Source organism: Thermobia domestica, chromosome 5 (genome assembly GCF_964235325.1).
Source record: "Thermobia domestica chromosome 5, izTheDome1.hap1.1, whole genome shotgun sequence".
In the NCBI taxonomy this organism is placed as follows: Eukaryota; Metazoa; Arthropoda; class Insecta; order Zygentoma; family Lepismatidae; genus Thermobia; species Thermobia domestica.
The window spans coordinates 289824542-289849020 of record NC_137458.1 but is presented as its reverse complement, the minus strand read 5'-3'; the positions used below and the strand labels follow the sequence as shown (position 1 = coordinate 289849020).

The 24479-nt window shown below is 32.7% G+C and overlaps 1 protein-coding gene across 1 annotated transcript in view; it reads right to left on the bottom strand.

Annotated features, from left to right (window-relative positions):
- Nucleotides 1-24479, bottom strand: part of LOC145686680 (protein argonaute-2-like) — a 181387-nt gene that overhangs the window by 4547 nt on the left and 152361 nt on the right. The window contains exons 15-20 of the mRNA XM_081760199.1: nt 19808-19986; nt 13264-13423; nt 8832-8925; nt 5964-6158; nt 3095-3331; nt 1516-1700 (exon numbers count right to left, since the gene is read on the bottom strand). Coding sequence (XP_081616325.1) covers nt 1516-1700; nt 3095-3331; nt 5964-6158; nt 8832-8925; nt 13264-13423; nt 19808-19986 — 1050 coding nt within the window. The remainder of the gene's footprint in view (nt 1-1515; nt 1701-3094; nt 3332-5963; nt 6159-8831; nt 8926-13263; nt 13424-19807; nt 19987-24479) is intronic.

The following is a 24479-nucleotide window of genomic DNA, read 5'->3' as shown; positions in this document are numbered from 1 at the left end:
ACTTCTCAAAATGGTAGTTAATTCATAAGCTTTGTTTAAAATCATATCAAAATATTAATCAAAGTAATTCCATTTCATATCCTTTCCTGGTAAAGAAAAAAAGCTATTATATTGGTGCAGATCTCCGTCTATGGCATCCTTTACACTATAATTGTTATCATTTATAAAATTATTTTATGTTTCCATGGCGGGAAATGTGTTCCTTTCTTACTAATTGTTCAATACTTTGGGAAGTATTTTTGTTTTGTAGTTTAATTATGTCCTCTTATATTTAGCAATGCTCTAAAACATTACGTAAAACCAAACTGATATCTCAAGCCACCATTTTCAATTGTAATTTTTTTTTTTTTTTTTTTTTACTTTTTCCATAATCAATATTGATGTTGATTAATTATAATACGAGGGTCATTGCAAAAGTCATGACAACTATTTTTTTTCTCGACAAAGGTAAAGAATAAAAAAAATTCTGAAATATGCAAATGGAAGGTTAGTTCATATGTAAACATTACCTGTAGGGAGATGGATGAACATACACCCTACTATAAAGATACAGCACGAGAAAAAAGATGAAATTTTTTTTTGTCGTTTCAAACGTGTTTTACTGTCAATTGCAACAGTACACAATAGTGCAGGGCAGGAACATGTACCTGTGATATCCCATACAAGATGCAGTCCCTGCCATCTTGTGGATTCTTGGGGAGACTCCTGATGCCATGGAATGCACGTAGTTTGTAATGTACTATGACAGTGTATGTTGTTTGTATACACTGTCATCAACAGAAGACAGTCAAGTTCAATACTGCAGAAGCTTTATTTCCAGAATTCCACGAAAGTTTATTTTATTTGTGGTTTCTTGGTCTGTAAGGAGATATTTCAACAAAGAGATATTTGCTAATTTCTTATTCTAAGAAATAATCCTAATTATAATTCACCACATTAGGAGCAATGTTGCTTACTAGCAACACATAATTAACTATTTAGGGCAATATTACTTGGAAATGAACATCCTGTATTTTGCGTTCCAGAGGAGAGAGTGAGGATGCATGAACTGAATAATTATATTCGACTCCTTTTATTACTTTTATAACTAAATTTCCTGTAATCTCTTCTTCTTTCAGTTCATGCAATGTAATTAAAATAACTTAAACCCAGCAAAATTAAACAAGGTAATCTTTAACTTCCTAATACTTCCAACTTGTATTCCGTGCTCGTGGGTTTTCTCGGGGTTCTCCCGTTTCCTCCCACTTTCTTCATTCCACCATTTCATTCATTTCTCATAATCACAGTCTCCTTTAGCCTAACCGGCATAACCGTGGGACGTAAAACTGAAAGATTTCATTTCATTTTTCCAACTTGTATTGTAGTACTTCATGATAGAGATTCTAGATTCCTGATAACTGCTATATAAAATTACTAACAATTAAAACACAACTCAATTAAGACTTGGAGCTTTAAACTTACCAAATGACATAAATCTGTTATATGTTTGATAAATTACATTTTAAAAGAACTTACCCTTCTAAGTACAATCTAGCCCTATAGGCTGCTAAATGTGCATAATATGTTGGAACTGGATAGGAAACACTTCGAGTACATCTTGAAAACATATAGCACAAATAATAGGTTAGTTGTTCTATCTCGTCCTCAGTCATATTATTGTCGTCCCATAACAGTCTATATTTAGTTGGACGACTTACACCCTGTAGAAAAAAATATAGCTTCTGAAATATGATGTAGATCGTGTAATTTAATGAAGACCTTTTCCCTTTAAAAACTTTTGTTATTGATTTAAATATTTCATTTGAAGAGTCTCCCATTTAATGTATTTTATTTATATGAAATAAGCCATTAACAATAAAATTATTATGTAGGTACATGACAGAATGATTCAAATTAACAAAAAAAAAATGGTTACTTACCAATAATTCATCCCGTGGAGTTTGGCAACATTGATAGAATCTGGTTACCTACCCTTGATGTATATTTTGGATCTGGCAATAGTGACGTATCATAGACATCGCGCTTCCTTCAAGTCAGCTCATTCTTTTGCACCGTGCTCTGCTTTTGGTATTTTAGCATCCTTTACGTTATATTTATTCATTCTGTGGTATGGCTTCCTTTTTCTACACCTTTTAACTCCCATCCGTTTTCATCCTTGCTACCTTACCAATGAAGACGGAACTAGCTTGGTGTTCCGAAACATGTGGAAAGTGTTTATTTTCACCCACGGGAAGATTTATTGGTTAAGTAAGCCTTTTTTGTTGTTGTTGTTGTTGTTGTTAAAGCCATTAACAAATTTAAGTACTGATATAAGATTTATAGGAACTTTTTCCTTTTTAAGAACTATGGCTGGGGCCAAAGTAAACGACTCGTGTAGGCCTATATTTAAGGAACTTGAAATATTGCCTTTACCCTCGCTATACGTATTTCGTATGTTACTTTTTGTTAAAACCAACATTGAGGTATTTAACGCACAAGCAACCAATAAACACGATACCAGGCGTAAGGATAAAATCCCCAACAAACAGCACTGCACTAAATTATACGAAAGAAATCGAACGTATATGGGTACCATACTATATAATAAGCTGCCTCTATATCTTCGAAAGACAGAACAAAGAGGAGAATTTAAGCGATTAATGAAAACCTACCTATTACAACACTGCTTTTATTCCGTGAATGAATTCCTAGGTGTGCAAATGAATTTAATTATTGGTAGTATTTAAAATGTCTATTTTTTGTGTTTTTTTTTATATAGTAGACGTAGCGCAGTATTTTAATTAATTCGTATGTATATGTTAGAACTATGTATGTTTATGCATTTTTATACCCTGACGAGTCTTATTCATACGCACGAATTTGTGCAATATGTATGATCATAAAGACGAAATAAAATGAATATGAATATGAATTACGTACATTAAGACCAACGTTTTTCTAATTTCTTGAAATCAACTGTAACTGTACTTTGAATGATTCTTGCAAAATACAATCGAAAATAAAAGTTATTCGTATTTCAGGTGAATTGTTGTTTTGGTTACTATATTTTAACTTATTCTCAAAATTTATTAAAATTAGTTATCGTTTATATTACCTGGATACTCTGATGACTCACAAGATAGAAGTCTAAATTCCTCGGATGAGTGATTGCTGTATCTACAATTGTTCCTGGAGGAACATTCTTGTTTTTCCCATCCTCATCTTCGGGCCTTAACGGAAAGAATCGAGTATGGTGGCGCTTTTGTACCACCAAGAATGTAATCTTTGGTTTATAACCATGCTCTAGACTCTGACATGCTCTACGGATAGCAACTAATTCATTCTGTAAGACCTAGAAAAGAAACAAACGAAAAATATCTTAGTAATATTTTAACGGAAAGAATCGAGTATGGTGGCGCTTTTGTACCACCAAGAATGTAATCTTAGGTTTATAATCATGCTCTAGACTCTGACATGCTCTACGGATAGCAACTAATTCATTCTGTAAGACCTAGAAAAGAAACAAACGAAAAATATCTTAGCAATATTTTAACGGAAAGAATCGAGTATGGTGGCGCTTTTGTACCACCAAGAATGTAATCTTAGGTTTATAATCATACTCTAGACTCTGACATGCTCTACGGATAGCAACTAATTCATTCTGTAAGACCTAGAAAAGAAACAAACGAAAAATATCTTAGCAATATTTTAATTGTACTTGAATAATCTGCTCTGAACTTTATAATATTATGGCTGCTTTAGATTCTTTATTACTTGTAGACAAATACACTTGGCGTCAAATTTTCACCATGAAGCAAATATAATGACTGTATTATTATCGTCATTTGAGGTAGTCGAAAATACAAATGATCTGAATGTACTATTTGATCATAAAATAACTTTTGGAATATTCATGTAACACAGTGAAACAGGCATCAGGGTTAATAGTAATGGTTTGCATTTTAAGAAAATGGTTTGATTTTTCATTTTTTTAAATATAAAGTTACGTATCATCTATCTATCTATCTATCTATCTATCTATCTATCTATCTATCTATCTATCAGGGATGCAAATAAGCAACAAAATTTCACTAGTTCAAGAAGAAAGTTACTAGCCCACATCCCACAATAGAAATCATTTACTTATTTTTTGTATTTTAATAGTGATATTAGAACTCACCCGCACCGATGAACCACTCGCCCCGGGCGAGTTGGTGAGTGGTTATTTGCATCCCTGATATACATTAAAATTAATTTTTTTTTCACGTTTTCGGCAGCCTATAACTCCGAAAGGAAGCATTTGTGCACCCAGGTTGGTTTATACTTTTCGTCTTATTTTGGTGTCAGGAATCACCTCCCACACGTTGTTGGTGTTTTGAAACATCCTATATATACGCGGCGGTCAGTGCACAAAGGATTCAAATCCACTTTTGGTCATTTTGGATATATTTAATATTTAACATCCCTAACTGGTGCTCCTTTCAGTCGTGTACACATGACAGTGATACTTGTTCAAAGGTAGGAAAACGTGTAATTCAAGGCTTCGTCGATCATTGTCACATAAGAAGCAGCAGTCTATTGAATTACAATTAGTAATAGATTTACGATCGACTAAGATTACGACTGCCCAGTAGCAAGCAGGCCAGGTGATAGCCAAGCTTTATTTGGCCCTGTTGCTTAGAAGCCATATTATCTTCTATTGTGTTATACACACGAATGATAACTTCAGAGCTCGTTTAACTGGCACTATTGCTTTCACACAATATTCATATACGTAATTTGTGGATAACTTGTTTAGATAGCTATAAATTTCGTCAACAAAAGACAGTCAAGTTCAATACTGCAGAAGCTTTATTTCCAGAATTCCACGAAAGTTTATTTTATTTGTGGTTTCTTGATCTGTAAAGAGATATTTCAACGGAACTGTTGCTAATTTCTATTCCGAGAAATAATTCTAATTATAATTGACCACATTAGGAGCAATGTTGCTTACTAGCAACACATGATTAACTTTTTTTAGGGCAATGTTATTTGGAAATATATATCCTGTATTTTGCATCTAAATTACAAAAATACTTTAATATTTACAGAATCATGAGCAAGTTTGAGCCATGAAAACAAATATTTTTACATGAGTTTCTCAATTGTTGCCAATTAAAAGATAAAAAAAGTACACTGATCAATCATCGGCGGATCAACGCCACAATGCAATCAATTAGTTGTTTGTTGTTTTCAATTATATTTCACTTATTTTTGGAATTATAAAATAAACATACTGTTTTCATTAGTAATAGTAGCTTCTGTCTATTAGTCATATGTCTGTTATCGTTATTATTATTATAAGTCGTTGTTATAATAATAACCACCTTATCTTTACAATCGGTCAAGGCTAACTGCAAAACTACTCACACTGCACATGAACATTCCTAGGATATGCCAGGAATATTCCACACGGAGTATGGGAATATTGCAGGCCTATTGCCGAAATATTCCAGGACTATATATGGAATACACAAGAAATATCCCAATGTTTGCTCCCTGTCATATGCCCTGAATATTCCCTGGACAATTCTTAGAATTTCTTAGGCATAAGTCAGTTATATCCCCGAAATATGCCTGAGAAATTCTCAGAATTGTCCAGGCATGTTCTATGGAATATTCAGGACACATGACAAGGAGCAGACATTGAGATATAACATGTATGTTCCATGTATAGTCCAGAAAGATTTCGGCAGTATGTCTGAAATATTCCCATATTTGTGTGGAATATTCCTGTCATATTCTGGGAATGTACTTGAGCTGTGTGGGTAGGAAGCAGTGGAGAAAGCTAGAAGCGAGGAGCAGCATATCATTGATGGCAATAATATCAACCGAACTTAAATCTGAGAGGATAAAAGGAGTGAACCTTCTGTATGGCCTTGAATTACACAATTTCCTATCGTGAGTGATAATTAACGTAAAATTTAAATAGAAATTAGGAATACCTGAGAAAATTGTCCCTCGCTCACACCATCGCGATAGAATAAGAGTTTTTCTGGTTTGCAGGCTGTTTTCCGGTAGAAATACAGTAGAAGATCTCTCATCATATTTTCAAGATCTTCAATAATCTCTACTTTTGGCGTTTGGAGACTCCACTTGATCCCATATTTGAATGCTTTTGGATCGTGACTTGCAGCCACCTATAACAAAATAATATTTTACTTCATTGTATAATATTGTCTATGCTTATAATTTCTGATTAAAGTTTAGTATTCATGCATACAAGAAATCAAGCTAATATAATTTGTAACGCCCCTTCCACCTAGCATACACAGAAAGCTCCCAGTCCAACAACTATTATTATTCAAAGATATAATAATAATAATAATAATAATAATAATAATAATAATAATAATAATAATAATAATAATAATAATCGTCAGACCTAATGCAAACCGATTAACGCCTAGTCGATGGGACTTTGAACCGGAAGATTTAGTTCTCCATCGTACATCTAGTTAGTGTGAAAGAGAATTATCATTCCAATATTTCCACACAAGATTAAATTCAAAATAAATAGGAGACAAAATATTAAATGCTAAATAAATGACGACAACCAAAAATTCAATTTTCAATAACAATTTTATTAACAATATTGGGTTGTATATTTGCACTATTGCGTTAGAATAGTGTAAATATACTATAAAAAAATACAACCAAAAAATTTTATATAAAAAAATATACTATCAAAATACCTCAGTGAATCTATAGGCAAAAAGTTTCTTTATATACTTGAATGCTAAATATTAATAATATCCAAAAAATAATTCTTAACTGAATCTTCTATTATGCAAGAAAATACAAATGCAATACGAGAAGTTAAATTCCTCTAAATATCAATAATTCTCAATAATTCTATGAACGTTACTTATTACCTGAATTCATAAAGAATATCAAACTAACAATTTTCAAGCACGCATCTAAATTTCTCTCTCTTTACGAATTCTAATAAAGATTTAAATTACTGAAATATTCAATTTCAAGCAAAAAAGTCTATATAATGTCTCTTTATGTTGTAATAAACAATGAATTTATTATAAGAACTCTCAGTCTCGATTTTTATAAAAAGTGGAATGAAAATGTTGAATCTCAATTCTTGACTTAAACATATATTATTCAACCTTTCACACAATTCTTAATCAATGCCCTTTTAATATCTTTCATTACTCTTTTCTATAAAGTGGAATGAGAATGTTAGAGGAAAAACTATTCGCATTCTAGTTTTCTAACGGCAAAATACTCGGAACTCTTAATATAAAATGAATATTAACTATATACTGTAAAAGAAACCAAATTAAACTGGAAATATTGGAATTCTGAAGCTTTTTCAATAATTGGTCACTTTTATCCCTCGTACTACTTAACTCCGAAAGAATGGAAAATTCCATAAAATTCTAGAGATTTTCGTAAGGGTAAAAATTTTGATGGAATTGCCTTAGCAATACAACCTGAAATGGATTTCAATTCTGACAACCTCACAATACACAGAATAAGACAAGTCACAGTCACTACTTGTAATAAGTCAAAAATTACACTCACCTTGACTTGTTTATAGTATGGATTACCTTCTATGTGTAATGCTCGATCTCTTTCGGTAGTCAGGCTTCCGTCTGAGCTTTCTGATGTTCGATTGAAATCAGATTGGTGGTAAAGACGTCTTTTTTCGAAAGTAAAGTAATTCCTTGCAATAAACTTTCTATGCCTTAGTTTCCGAACGAAAAAGAAAAGCAAGAAAGAAATATTTCTGGTGTTTAAGCTAACCACACCAGCTATTGCCCGATAGGAATTACTAATAACGTGATCTAAGCGGGCTTTCACTCGGCACAATAGGCCCCACAAGCACTGCCCTTTAAACTTCACTATTCCTCTGCACAGAAGTAACAAAAAAAGACAGAATAAGCTTGCAAAGCAAATAACTCTCTGTGCTACTAATTCACAAGCAAATAAATCACTATGAAAGAAAACTTTCACTCTACTATTCACTTTCATTACTTAGCGGCCACAAAACGAGGAAATAAAAGGAGCCCGTTTGACTTGCCACTAAGTTTGCTTGCGAGAATAGAATAGACGTGGAATAAAACATTCCTTTTTCCACTGATCACTTCGTTATTTAACTGACTTAACACCAATATGATTTCATCGACAGTCGACGATAATACTCTCATCACACAAAACAGGAATAATAACGGTGAAACAATTCTCAAAAGAGAAACCCTGCCGAAACGAAACAACACTCCATTGACTGCACAATTCCTCTCGTTAAACCAGTACTCCGTTTTGACACTATTCCAGCTATACAATACGAACAGAGTAATCATCCGGCAATACCACTACGAAACAGAAGGGCAACCTTCAGGTTAAATAAATACGACAGAGTAACCTTCCGGCTAAGTAAATACGAACACAAGTAAAGTAGGCACGGGACCCACTTTAGCTTGTAGATTCGGTTTTTATAGACCACGCTCACAATTCGCGACTGCAATCTTTCCTCTAACAGTCTTACCAACTCTCTTACTCTTTTAATATTTTTTCTTCCTTCCTTCCAACATTTTTTACTTTTTCTTTTTTTAAAAAGAAAACATAATATAACTATACCAATGAATCTAAAACCACCCATAGTGACTCTTACAATGAAATTTGATTAGCTCAATCTAATTTACATTGTTTTATCCTTCTTTGGATTAAATTATTCTTGTGTCGTGTCCATACTCGTCGGCCTCATTCCACAGTCAGCCTCATTCCGAAGGCGACACGGCACAAATTACATGTACACTATTTGATTTCACAGCTTATCTTCCATAATAGATACTTACTGCGGCAACAGATGGTATACTTGATTTTGTGTCTGAAGTAGGATGTGTGACGTCAGCACCGATTATCATTACTGGTCTTTTCATGCACTGAGGTCTGAAAGAATGGTAAATGAAGTAAGTTTATGTACATTCGCTACTTAACCATAAAGTAATTGAGCATCTACCCTCACTATCTTCATAAAGACTTTGCTCCCTTTTATATCGTTACCTTGTAAACCTATAATGTGCTACAAACATGAAGTCCTCCGTAGGGTAAATTTTTAACTACAATAAAATAAATTTTAGATTCTATGCGTGTACATTAAGAAAATATTTTCGCGCAGTTTGTCAGCTAATTAGATTTTAAATATTGAAGTAATCGGCTTGATCTTCACCCAGCGTTTCAATTCATACCTCAAGTGTTCGACAGGATTCTCTGAATTAGTGAGTACACTCAATGGAGATGATTATTCACGTTATTGTACATATTCATCCCTCTAGGTTTTGGCGTCACAGTAACATGCAACAATGTACAATTCTAGTATCACATGTAAACCAGTAGTATTTGCGCAATGAAATTTCCAACAAATAACCAACATTCGATGGATCAGATTGATGTACCAAATAAGATGCAGATCCTAAACGACGCTGCAATTGTAGCTAAAGTACGATTCATGAAAAGAATCGGGGTAAGTAGGGTTGCCAACTCTGAAAAATAAAATTACCGGCACCCACTCACTTCTCAAAACAGATGAAGAATAATTGTATTTTAAACCTTGAAATATATAATTGAGGCTGATAAAAATACCGATCTTCCGGTAAAATACCGACCAGCTGGCAATCGTAGTCAGGTAAGTTTTAGGTGGACGTATCTTAATAATAGCTGTAAATATTAAAATAGAAATAAATTGTTTGAATTCCTCATAGGTCGTTTTATTTCGACTGTTTTCATAAAAATACATGTGTTAATGATCTTGATAATATTAAGCCAGCCAAGTACATACATACCTATGACAGATACAATATGCAGCACTGGTTGTTCACTTTAGAAGGGGAAAGGTTAATATAACACAATACAGTTAAGTACAAGGCAAGGAAACAAATTCACAAATTAACAGATTTGCAGACTAGAATTGGTTAGGAATTCTAAAAATCGTAGCTTCATATGACTAGAATTGGTTAGGAATTCTAAAAATCGTAGCTTTATATGACTAGAATTGGTTAGGAATTCTAAAAATCGTAGCTTCATATGACTAGAATTGGTTAGGAATTCTAAAAATCGTAGCTTCATATGACTAGAATTGGTTAGGAATTCTAAAAATCGTGGCTTCATATGACTAGAATTGGTTAGGAATTCTAAAAATCGTAGCTTCATATGACTAGAATTGGTTAGGAATTCTAAAAATCGTAGCTTCATATGACTAGAATTGGTTACGAATTCTAAAAATCGTAGCTTCATATGACTAGAATTGGTTAGGAATTCTAAAAATCGTAGCTTCATATGACTAGAATTGGTTAGGAATTCTAAAAATCGTAGCTTCATATGACTAGAATTGGTTAGGAATTCTAAAAATCGTAGCTTCATATAACTCGTCGAAGATTAAAACGTCTTCATTAGCATTAATACTATTTTCTTATCCAAACCAAACCATTTGGCGTAGCAGCCGAATTGTGGACCTGAGGCGCTCCAACGCCATCTGTCAGCGACCGGCCGAACTACGTCCAGTCTAGCGACGAGCACGTGCTCACTAACCGGCATATTGGGAGCTTGACTCCTCAGTTTGCCTCACGACGCTCGGTGGACGCCGAGAATTGGGAGAAGCACCGGTCGGGAATCGAATGTGGACCACGTGGACGTTTCCTTTTAATAAAAATTTAACAGTAAACTGATTGTGAGAATTTTTTCTTTTTCGAATATTTCATCTTGTTCATCGTAAAAATCTGAGAATCATATGTGTAAATGACTCTTCCGGAGAAACAATGCACCCGGAAGTGACGTCTTGCATCTGACAGACAGTAAAGCATCGGATAGCGCAAAGATTCAAGTATGAACGTGTCAACTTTCCTATTCGTTATTTGTTTAACATTTTAGAGTTTTGTTAAAAATGGCTGCGAACCAGGGGTAAAAAACGCCGTTCCCCCACCTCGAAAAAATATGTGCGGCGTCCCCCCAGTTTCTAAAAAAAATTACAATGGGCAAAGATAGGTATGGGGAACGATGTGACGTCATGCCGCTACCTACCGTCCCCCTACCTTTTGAGATGCATTTTTACCCCTGTTGGGAACAACAAATAATTCAGAAAAAGGAAAGTACATCGTTTTTTTCTTTTCTTTTCACAATAATTTCTGTTTTAAAGACATAGATGACAATATGATACGAAAACAAAACGGGTGGCCATATTGGTGCGTCGGGAATACAGACACAATAACTAAACTCATGCAAATGGAATAGTTCAATTCATACAATGACCAAACATAATATAATTACAAAATTAAAGCAGTAAATATGAAAAGTATATGAAATTATTGAACGTAAGCAACAATAAACGTGATAAGGAAATAATAAACATTAAAATATAAAATTAATGTAATGAGACATTTGAGTTCGTTACAATACCACTGCGAAGTAGGCACAGCAACTTGATAACGGATCATCGACTTCGAAGTAACATTGACCCATAATCTGAAACCTCTCGGTTTTGAGAGCGTTTTGTTCTTCAAAATATTACAAGAGGCTTCGAAGTATCCTATAAACAAGCAGTAACTATGGTCAGGTGTCATACAGAGAAAGGCAACTCCAAATCGTAATTCCACTGTTGTTACTTTATGGTGTCCATAATGAACCCGTTATTCTGAGGAAGAGTTTAATACCCACTCATGTCCATTGAAGTGAAAGATGTGAACTACCTAATCATTTTAAAGACTTATTTTAATTATTCTATTGTCCAGATCTGAAGTGTAATAACACCTAAGCAGTTGATTAGGTTTGAAGAGATGGAATTTTCATGTAATAAATCTCGCGAAATATTTGAACAGGTGGGTTTTGGCAGTGGTGTAATGCTATAATTTTTGGTATGAATACGCTCGATCGCTTTAAAAAGTATAGGATATACGGAAGACTATTTGGCGTATACGCATCCCAATATATGCTCATTCTTTCATAAATTTAAGGTGAGTATACGCTGGACTACAAAAATTGTAGGTGGGTATACGCCGTATACTCCCGTATACGCCCCATTACATCCTTGGTGCAAAACCGTTTTGATGCAAAAGATTCGATGAAAGGTGCCTGATGATGGTGCTTGAATCTTTTAAAGAATGAAAGCCATTAATTGTCTTAAATCTTTTGGATCTCATGTTATAGTGTCTGGTATTATTTAAGGTTAGTGGCTTGGCTTCCTCAGGACACGCAGCATCACGAACACCCACAGGATGGATCAGCACACTCAATTTGAAGTGATTCAGCTCTGCAACTACCTCCTACCTGACAACTCACAGACATTACATCTAGCAAACAAGCGCTTTTTGCGTAAGTCCATAAATTGAGGACTACGCGTCTTGTGCCCTGTTTTGTGTGTTTATAAATATATACGTATGTATTTACAAACATGTTAAGAACAACTTGCCATTAAAAGTTTACTGGATAGTGTGGTAAATAATTTTGTCAATACGTACACTCATATCCAAAATTATTGTCGCATGTCTATAAATATGTTGTTGAATGAATATAATTTGATAACGAATTCGCCCGGTATTTCTTATAATGTTAGTATGCGTATAATCGACAAAGACATGTATGTGGCAAATTTCATGTCAAAAGAGCAGTAAATAAGAACAATAAAATGAAAATAAAACTTTCTTGCCCATTTAGCAACATTTTGTTTGACTCATTCTAATTTTAGTATTTATAATTCTTTTCCTATGAAATCTACCACAAATATACATTTCCCGATTACACACATAGTATCAGTATTAAAAGTACCCTGCAAAATCATTATCAAATTATATTCTAACAAGAAGACAGTTATAGAAATACGACAATTATTTTGGACATGAGTGTACATGGAAAGTGTATGAACGCTGATTACTATTATGTAACACTATTTCCTCTTTGAATAGAAATGAAATAACTATAACTGAAGAAAAATAAAAATAATAAAAAATAATGTATTTAGAATATATTTCACCATAATTTTATTAATGAAGAAAATAACTTAATTTTATTTTTCAGTTCTACTTTTTCAAATACATTTAATAATAAAACGACAACACAAATGTACTATACATACATCTAAAATAACATTGTTTTGAACTTATATATATATATATCACATTACCCAATTATAGATACAGATATTCGTTGACATCTTCAAGTCATAACGAATGCCTATATTACATATTCGAAATATTTATATACTTAAGAAAGAAATTGGCATTGTAGTTATGTTTTTACCTTACTCCTGCACTTAACGTGTGATTGATTCCTCCAAGTTTTGAATTGAGTTTGAGACATATATTCGAAGTGGTTGCTGGTTTCAGATGTAACACAGTACTTGCTTTAATACATTGCGTGAGGATTCCTACTTGCAACTCTGATATTCGTTTCACGTTTGCTAGAATGAATGCAGAACATGACATGAAATTACATTATTGTAAAATGATCAATTCACGCAAATCATGCAAAGAAGTGATGTAATGAGTGAATTTATCTTAGTGTAAGATGGTTAGTATACATGTCAAGGTTTTCAGTTATTGCTAAAAATAGTATTGTTTATTGTTTATTGGATCAAAAGATCCAATATTTCAATCAAAAATTTTCTTGTACGCCTTATATCTGGAAAACTATACAGTGTAGCCAAACACAAACGATCAGTTAACTCAGTGTGATGTGCTTATTCCGTAGAAAATACGAAAACTCGATTTAGGGGCCGTTCAAAAATTTTGTGGTCCCTGATCTAAACACTAATTATTGGCCAAGATCCCAATTTTTGGATCCATTTTTTACTAAAATTCTCATTAAAGAAAAAAAAGTCAATCAAATTTGAGAACTTCTAAGGAAAAGTAATGTGATAGTCTCATCATAAAACAGTATCCGGCTTTATTGCCTTGGCTTAAACATGGTGTAGCTTGCAGTCTGAGGTCTACCGATTTGTCCTTACGTAAATGTGAAAGAGCAAGGATAGATGTCTCGCATTAGTTAAATTGCCTAATTCATTTTTCCTAAGTGATTCGAGTAAGATGGCAAACATCATTAAGAGAAATACTGAACTAGGTGAGCTCACATAGCCTTATTAAACACAGCATAAATGATAGTAAGTAACAAACAGTATACTTAATATAGAAGTATATGAATGAGGGAAAGTGTTAACAATAATGGTTAAATTGTATATTACTGGGTATTTTGTTTGATTTTTTTTTTTTTTGGCAGACAGTGTCTAAATCCAAGATGGCTGCCATAGAGGATATAACCTCAGTTTTTCGTCTATAACTCTCGAAAATAACTGTAAGAACCTTTTTTATTCATAATGAAGAGAGAGAAAGTCTCTTGTATCTTTTACTATTTCTTGTCATTCTGGAGATTTGTCCTCTTTTTACATGCTTTCCTTTAACTTACAATGGTGCATAACATAAATGATAGTAAGCCACAAACCGTATGCTTAATATGGATTTTCTATGTACACTTATACTATGTATTATTATACTGTATATTAGGCTACTATGCAGATAACAGAAACACTTATCATATCTTTTATGTATCAATTATTTACATATTTATTTAAAATTTGTTTGTATATTTATATGTCACTACTCTGTATGTTTATGTTGTTTCTTATAGTGATTAGTGATACAGCAATCTACATCTGCATCGTGATTCTTGCATAAAGTCAATTTGAATTCAATTCAACTTAATCCAACTAAATCAATGCCTTAAGAAATCATATCTTTTCAGAAGTAAAAACTTCCTTTACATTTTATGTTCTACAAAACCAATCCGGTCAGTATTATAACTGTCACTTGTTAAATTACTTTTTTTCTCTCTTATAATCAATGGAAATATTAATGCCGTTAAAAACTTTCACTTATAATCCAGGGGCATTCCGTGGAAGTTTGTATGAAAGAAGTGTATGAATGCCGGAAAGTGTTAAGAACAATGGTTACAACAGTGTACAACCGAGTATTTTCCTTGAATTTTTGGTAGACGGCGTGTATGACGTCTAAATCCAAGATGGCTGCCATAAAGGACCTCAGCTTTTCGTCTATATTTTTTTTCTGGGTAGTTATATCGAAATAACTGTAAGGACGTTTATTTGTTGTTGTTGTTCATAATGAAAAGGCAAAAATAAATAAAAGTTTTTCCTACCTTTTCTTCATTATTTCTTGTCATTTTGAAGATTTGTCCTCTTTTCACATGCTTCTCTTTAACTTACAATGGCACAACCGTCAAATCTTGCAAGCTTAATTTAACTTATTTTCGACTTCACACAATAATTTAGCATAACGACATAAGCGTGTGTCATAATACAATATTCCAATGTTACATTTATGTATGTCCAAGTTATTATTCAGTTCAAAATTTCTTGTTCTCTCGAATTATGTCGTGGTACTTGAAGCTTAAAATATATAAAACGATAATCATGTCTGTTGTTCTGTATGGTTGCGAAACATGGTCGCTTACTCTGAGGGAAGAACATAGACTGAAAGTATTTGAGACCAAGATCCTGCGACAAATATTCGGACCTAAGAGGAATGGGAATGGTGAATGGCAAACACTTCATAACGAGGAACTACATATTCGGTTTACCAAACATTGTTAGAACGTCAAATCTAGGAAGCTCAGGTCATGTAGTCAGAATGGAAGAAAGTAGGAACGCTTTCAAAGTTTTAACTGGAAATCCAATCGGAAAACGACCATTCTGAAGACTTAGGCGCAGATGGGAGGACAATATTAAAATGGATCTCGCAGAAATAAGGATACAAAGTAAAAACTGGATCCAGTTAGCTAAGAACAGAAATCGGTGGAGAGTTTTTGTGAAGGCGGCATTGAACCTCCGGATTCCATAGGACATAGAGTTACTTACGTAGAGTTAGTTATTTTACATGTTTTTCTTTAACTTACAATGGTTCAACCGTGTCCCCAAATCTTTCAACCTTCATTTAATTCGTTTCTTGACGTTATACAATGCTGAAATTTGCGCAACAACATAAATTGGGTGACAAGGAAAAGATTGAACCTAAACTTCAGAAATTACTTCAATCTTTACAAATGAGATTCACAAGCACTAAAAATATGAAACTGAGGATTTAGAAAATGTACAGAAAATTAATGTATTTGAAGAAAAGAAATACGGCTCATTGATAACTACGCGATGTTGTACTGATATTTATCTAAAGAAACACGTGAATAGTTAAAGAAACATGTGAATAGATATTAGAAACATGTGAATAGAAACGAATGTGAATTATCCGGAGTACCACTTTCCAAGTTCAATTTAAAAGTAACAATCATTCTACCTACAAATTAAAGCAAGTAGAAGATGATACCGGAAGAACTACAAAAAACAATTCTGACTACTTTTGACTGCTGAGACAACAACTTTCTTAAGTCTTATTCAGCAGCCATCCTTGGTGGTATGGAAAAAGTACATTCACTACAGAAGTTTTTACACATAAGGACTTGTTATGACCCTGCAATCGAAATCAGCAAAAAACATCGAGTCTTACCTCCTAAGATATGATGAAACTGATTTATTCTTTGATACAAATGTTAAAAAGTAACTCGAAAGAGAAGAGTGAAGGGGAACACTATTAATGAAGTACAAAATCATGGCCTCTACCAATAATGAACAAGTGTCTAAAACCAAAGACGAAGTTACGGCATATCTTGCAAACAAATCATTATTGTATGCAAAGACAATGAAAAGAAATCTTGGTGCTATCTGGAGAAATGAAACTATATCAGCAAATTGATATATATTCATCAGCAGAAATGAAACAATATCAGCAGTTTCCATATTCTTCACCTGACACTGATGTCTTTGTCTTATCCTGTGGGGTTATTCAACGTGCCATCAGAAACAATTTTTGTCACGAGCTTAGGAAGTAAAAAACGATTTATAAGGCTGAAAAGAGTAGCTTGAAGCTTAGCTGCTAAACGGTCAAAGCATTTTTAGGTCTTCATATTCTATCAAACTGTAATATAATTGGATGTTTTAAAAACAAACAGAAACTGGCATTGCTCAAAGTTTTTCAGAACTCAGGCAAGTATATTCTTAAAGTTGTAGGAAATCTTGGAGGTATCAAATACTTTAAAATGAAAGACAAAGCATTAATAGTGAATTATTTGCAATGTGTACTCGTCAGGAATTTATATATTTGATATATATTACAGATCTTCAAAGCACTCATGATGAATAATTTACAATCATCAGTTCAATCATCAGATTAGTTTAGATCAGTTGCGCTTGTGGATGTTTACAAAAACACTCATAGAGGAAGAATTCTGTTTAGTTCCTCATATCTTGAGGACTCACTTTCAGATGAAAAAATGGCGACACACTGGTCAACAGCATTTAAATTTTCTAGAACCAACGCAATTCGGTTGGAAAGAGACAAATCTTAATTATTTCCCTCTTTATGAGTATTATAAAGGTCCATCTGAAGAAATCGTACCGCTGGTCCGATGTTTTTGTGTAAAAAGACGGTGTGCTGAACTGCAAATATCGATCACAGTCATTGAGATGTACAGAACTACGCAAAGGTGGTGTCATGATATTTGTGGCAAGCATGAAATGAAATCTTTCAGTTTGAAGTCCCACGATTATGCTGTTTAGGATAAAGAAGATGAATGATTAAGGCAAGTGAATGATGATGGGAGAATCGATGGTTTGAGAATATGGAAGGAAACAGGAGTACCCCGGTGAAAACCCACGGACATGATGTTTTCCACCACAAGTTTACTTTGCCAGAGTTGTGGCAATCATGATGACAAATGTTGAAAAAGAAATTTTAGACTCTGGTGATAATGACATATGAATCTTGTTATCATATTTTTATTTAGACGTAAATATTAATTGCTAAGCAGTATCCAAAACTTGTTTAGCAGTATCCAAAACCATTTAGTTCTAATAAACGGTATATTTTATCGAATTTTTAAAAAATTATTACCAGAGCTTCCTAATTTGATGATTATATTTGCGAAAATTAACATATATTTGTGAAACTATGGGAGAAAAGAAAATACTAGTGGGCTATTTTTGTTCATTCCACTTAATGCTGAACAAACAAGTTTCCTACAATTTTTCTTTCAAAATAATCACTCTGAAAAAAAGTTATAGACGAAAAACTAAGGTAGTGTTCTTCAGGACCACTATCTTGAATTTATGACATCATTACAACTGTCTGCTACAAATTTATTCAAGCCCGGAAGCATATAACTATGTGCTTTATTGTAAATACACTCTTATTAGTCATTAACTTCCTTTATTCAAAATTCCACGGATTAGGATATTACTACACATGCTCCTGAACTATTTGGTGAATTTGCTAATACAATATAATTCCAACGTATTACGTATTTTACAAACATCATTTGTTTCTAGTTCACTTTGTTTCCTAATGTGATCATCTTTTAAGTATAAATACCAAATATTATAATTATGTTAAAAAATTCGATATATCAAATTTATATAGTATATTGTCTATCCTTTGGATGATAGCAATAAGAAATAAATTTCGAATAACAAATACCTATGAAACTAAATAACTGAGACAATTTCCGGAAGAGCGGAATAAAGAATAAAATGGGGATACAAAAAATTGAAGCTTAAAGAATTTGTGGAAAGAATTCTGTATTTGACAGAGAAGAGTAAAAACTAAATTCTAACAAACAAGAGTAAAATTAAAATAGTGATGATTGGAAAATTTCAAGTTTAAAGATTTAGTTTTAATGCAGTTGAATAAAAAGTTATTTTCTGACAGAGAAAAGTAGAAACTATATTCTGACAAACAAAAGTAAGATTATTCTGTTCTGTAAGAATATAGTTTTCGTTCGATTAGGCATATTCTGAGAAAGAAGAGTAAAAAATATAATCTGACAAACAAAAGTAAGATTATTCTGCTCTGTAAGAATATAGTTTTCGTTCGATTAGGTATATTCTGAGAAAGAAAAGTAGAAACTATATTCTGACAAACAAAAGTAAGATTATTCTGTTCTGTAAGAATATAGTTTTCGTTCGATTAGGCATATTCTGAGAAAGAAGAGTAAAAAATATAATCTGACAAACAAAAGTAAGATTATTCTGCTCTGTAAGAATATAGTTTTCGTTCGATTAGGTATATTCTGAGAAAGAAAAGTAGAAACTATATTCTGACAAACAAAAGTAAGATTATTCTGTTCTGTAAGAATATAGTTTTCGTTCGATTAGGCATATTCTGAGAAAGAAAAGTAGAAACTATATTCTGACAAACAAATGTAAAATTATTCTGCTCTGTAAGAATATAGTTTTCGTTCAATTAGGTATATTTTGAGAAAGAAAAGTAGAAACTATATTCTGACAAACAAAAGTAAGATTATTCTGTTCTGTAAGAATATAGTTTCCGTTCAATTAGGTATATTCTGAGAAAGAAAAGTAGAAACTATATTCTGACAAACAAAAGTAAGATTATTCTGTTCTGTAAGAATATAGTTTCCATTCAATTAGGTATATTCTGAGAAAGAAAAGTAGAAACTATATTCTGACAAACAAATGTGAGATTGCTATACTCTGTAAGAATATAGTTTTCGTTCATCTACCTATATTCTGACAGAGAAAAGTAGAAACTATAGTTTGACAAACAAGAATAAGATTACTCTGCTCTGTAAGAATATATTTTTCGTTGAACCGTGTTAAAACAAAATTTTCATATATTTAATTCCAAGCATCACTATTTTATTCCATATGCTCCTAATCCGGAATTTGTTTCAATTGGTTATACGATAATAATAATTATCAAATTACCGTATAAGTCTCCTTTGTCAGGTACAATAACTACTACAATGTTGAGTATTCCTTTTACTCTACGAAAACATTCTTCTAAATCTTCATTCCCTCGGTAATTTAAGACAACTCTCTCGGCTGGGGGAAAGATTTTCATTCCAAGTTGACTGCCAATCTTCTCAATTTCTTTGGCAAAATCTCTGAAAAAATGGAATAAATTCCATTCACTTTCTTGACTTGTGTTACATACAAAGAATTAAAAGCAGATAAAAACATACGTTCTTCATAACTTAGACCATAATATAAAATATAATAGGCAGTACACTGAACATTTTGGTGCGCAGGAAAACAAGAAAATTTCAATTGTCGCAAAATACATGAATAAAAACTGAAAAAATTACATTTAATAATAGAAACTAAAAACGGAAGTAACTATGGCACTTAGAAGTCACATTACTTCTTGAAGACGCTACCAAAAAGGTGTGTTCCATCTCGAGCGTACGGAAACCTCTAGAATGCTTGATGTGTCATGTATCGAGGGATGCCCAATGATTTATTCTTCAATATTGCGTTTCTTCTTCTATTTCAACTCAGTATTGCTATTGGTTGCTGGATATTTGTTGGATTGATGCTGTACACTTTGGTTTCGACAAGTCCCTACAGAAAGTAATCACGAATTCAGCGGATCACATAGGCCATTAAATATCACTACTACGTAAAATAACCCAACTTCCAACGTATACACGATCTGCATCAATCCAATGCTCCATCATTTCTAAATGAAATAGCCTTCCCAATGATGTCGTATCAGTCCTGAACAAATGCCGGTATTACAGTGTTGCTATTTATGGATTCAAAATTCCACCAAGTATTAAATAACTCTTCATGTCTTATTAATAATTAAAGTTCGCTAACAATTATCTTTTAAAAATGAAAATATACACTAGTACTAAAAATTCAACTACTTACTTTTTAATTATTTTTGTGTATCTTTATGGTATATCAGAAAGTGTCAATTTTATATGCAAAACAGGATGAGATTTTCATATCTGGAGAGCATGAGTCCAAATTCTGATTGCATTCTACAGTCCTTTGTGATAAATAAGCACTATATGCAGACTGAGTTATATTGTAAAATTGTGTAAGAAAGTTAGCTTATTAGAGAACTTTTCATGATTTTCTGATGGTTCAATTGATTTCCGTACAGTCCTGTAAAATAAAGATTATCTTCATCATATGAATTCTGCTATCGCTGGCAAGTCACTGGTGGCAAATTGAGATGCCTCCATGAGCTATTGTTTTCAGCCAATCTCTTCTTTACGTAAGATTTATTCGCTTCAATATTATTCTTCAATTTTCCTATTTTCTTTCCATATTTATTTCAACATACCTTTTATTGCGACTTCAAAATAAATTTCTTTTCATGTGATGTCCCAATCAATTCCCTTTCACCTTTACAATTACTTCCAGTATTATGTTGTTTTTTTTTTCCACTATTACTCATCTTTCCTCATTTTGTTTTCGTCTTATACAAATATATTTTCCCTATCTTCTTTACATTCAGATTTCAATGGCCTAGTCGTTTCTCGTATCTTTTTTTTTCTAATTAATTCCATTCTTTAGTTCTGTAGAACACAGAAAATCTTGAATAGTTCTTTATTTGGCACTTTTCGTTATTCCTAAAGTCTTCTTTCACCATATCTATAATTTATTTCCTGTTCTTATTTCAGAGTTTCACTAATAGTAATAATACCAGGATACGAAAACTAGTAATCTTTTCTATTTCTCAATCTCTATAGATGTCACAAGTCCTTTCGCTTCAATCAGTTATTTTCTTTTAGTATTTACTTCCATCACATATTATACACAGTTTTTTTCTGAAATTTTTAAAGATCGTCTTAATTTTTATTTCAGATTAAGATCATTCACAATATGAACTGTCTCATCAAAAACAAATATACTTAACATTTACATGAAAAACATATCACATGGAAAACAAATATACTTAACATTTATATGGAAAACATGTCACATGGAAAACAAATATACTTAACATTTACATGAAAAACATATCACATGGAAATCGAGTATACAGTATTTAACATTTACATGAAACACATGTCACATGGGAAACAAATATACTTAACATTTATGTGGAAAACATGTCACATGGAAAAAAATATACTTAACATTTATATGGAAACATGTCAGATGGAAAAGGAATATACTTAAAATTAACACGGAAAATGAATATACTTAACATTTACATAGAAACATGTCACATGGAAAACGAATATACTTAACATTTACATGGAAAACATGTCACATGGCAAGCGAATATACTTAACATTTACATGGAAAACATGTCACATGTAAAACGATTAATACTTAATCCTTTTACTTTCTACTAAAGTAATGTGTTTACTGTACTATCTGTGATTTCTACTCCAACTCTTATTCATTAGTTCATGTAGTATTTTTTTTTTAAATAACTTTTCGATTCTGTCATTCTATTCCAACCTTCTAAAGGACTTCAATTTCAAACAAATAGTAATGTCATGTTCACATCGTGGTTTGTATAACATGCTATTTGCTCGATGAAAATTGAAACCGAAAATGGTGCTAGATTTCTACCACTTCCGATTTCAGTAGAAGCATTAGAGTTGAGATCCAATATGTTTTTAAGGAGTTTAACTGATTACAGAAAATATTATGTTGCTATCTACTAGTGTTTTTACTCCATAGCGATCAACGTTAGTCCGAAAGTGATTGATTTCTGCCACTTCTCGTTTGAATAGAGGATTAAGAGATAAGTTAGTACACTTATTCTTAGAACGTTAAATCGAGATTTTTAAAAACTTTTCGCTTTCTCTTTTCCTTTCTTCTCTGTATAGATCAATATTGAAACTGGAAATTGTACTGGGTTTCTATCATTTCTAGTTTTAGTAGAAGTTAAGGATGGAGACTTTGTTTTCGGGAGACTTAATCGAATACAGGAAACCTCTTCTCGCTATCTATCACGTTTATGCTCTATAGTGATCAAGATTAAAACCGGAAATGGTTAATCTCTGTCCCTTACTATTTGAATATCAATGAACTACTATCCATTTCATAAAGATAGGCCCCTGACTTCGTGGTGCTGCCGTGACGTTCAGTCAAAACTTATATTGCATTGTCGTACCTCGTTGGAATTGCTGAAATGTTGTCTTTTCAATACTTAAGACATAAAAATTTTCTTTGTATTATGCAGTGAGAAAAAAATAAAAATTAATGAAAAAGTGCTTATTTTTTCGTACTTTTTTGGTAGATCAATGTTTATAGGACTATATCTCAGAAAAGAGATCACGTGAAATAATTTCCTGTGTACAATATGTAGATGCATCCATTAACTGTAAGTTATGAGAAGTTCAAATTTCATTACTTGTTACTTTTTGTGTAATTAAAACAAATGTACGACGCTCTGATCTCCTTTACCATAGTAGTTAGAGAAACGTACAAAACACTGTTCGAAAATTTGGAAGTCTAGTGTTCCAAATATTTGAAACTATTAACATAAAAAAGGTTTAGTTGGTAGAGCATTTATTTTTTAAAAAAATGTTTTTACTTCAACATGTTCTCTGCGTTAAGCGGTGAGCCATGTTGCAGCCCAATCTTTAAATTCCCCGCGCTTATATGAAGAAACAGAATACAGTAAGTGGAAGTGCGGCAACGCTGTCGTGCAATGTTGTCGCGTTCAGGAAGTTTGTAGCGCGAATCTTACTTCATAAGAATGTAATAGGAAAAACTATTTATTATAACCTTTCACAACATCATAAAAATAATAATAATGCATTACACATCTCAATTTAATCGAAATAAAACGTTGAAGTAAAACATCCAAAAACTCATCTCTTAATCTATTTACTTCATTCACTTTCGTAATGGGTTTGTTGACTCATCGCTGCTCCTGTTATCTTCCTGTATACTTATTAACAATGGCTCCATTTCTACCTCAAGAGATCTATCAGTATACACACTTTCCAGCTTACGAACATGTTAAAGGTTAAAAAGAAATGTATCCTTGGCAATCACGTGTTCACCCAAGTTCTGCGATCAGTTCCCCTGCCGAATGTACAATCACACAGAATGGGTCCTTTGTTTTCTTTCAACGAAAAAAAAAAGCAATGAGTAGGTGACGAGGGCTGTATTTGGGTCTAATCACGTTGTACTGATTACGTCTTCAACACTTCCCTTCGGTTCGTAGGCGTCAAAAACTTAGACATGCACTCACATCATATGGGTTCATTGCAATGAGACGGACGAATGGGCATTTATATTTTCCTTAGTATATGTCGTGGTTTTTGATTATATATATATATATATGGATATTCCTTTACGAGCGGCGGTATTAGAAAAAGAAGAGGCAAAATTGCAGAATTATTTATAATGAAATTGCAGAACTGATGAATGACTCCGACTCAAGACAGTTATGAGTTAGTAATGAATAGTAATGACATAGATTATTCTGTGCTTAGTGGCGTATTCGGGAGTGAACAAGATAGTAACTCTGTTTCAAGTGAACCTGAGGCTGCGCCGGGAAAGAGAGAAAAAAAACGTGTCGTTCCTATTCAAAGACAGATTCTGATGTAGCTTGGAGCGATAAAATTCAAGTAAATGCATGCCCCTGTTTAGTGGTATCCCGGGAATTGAACAA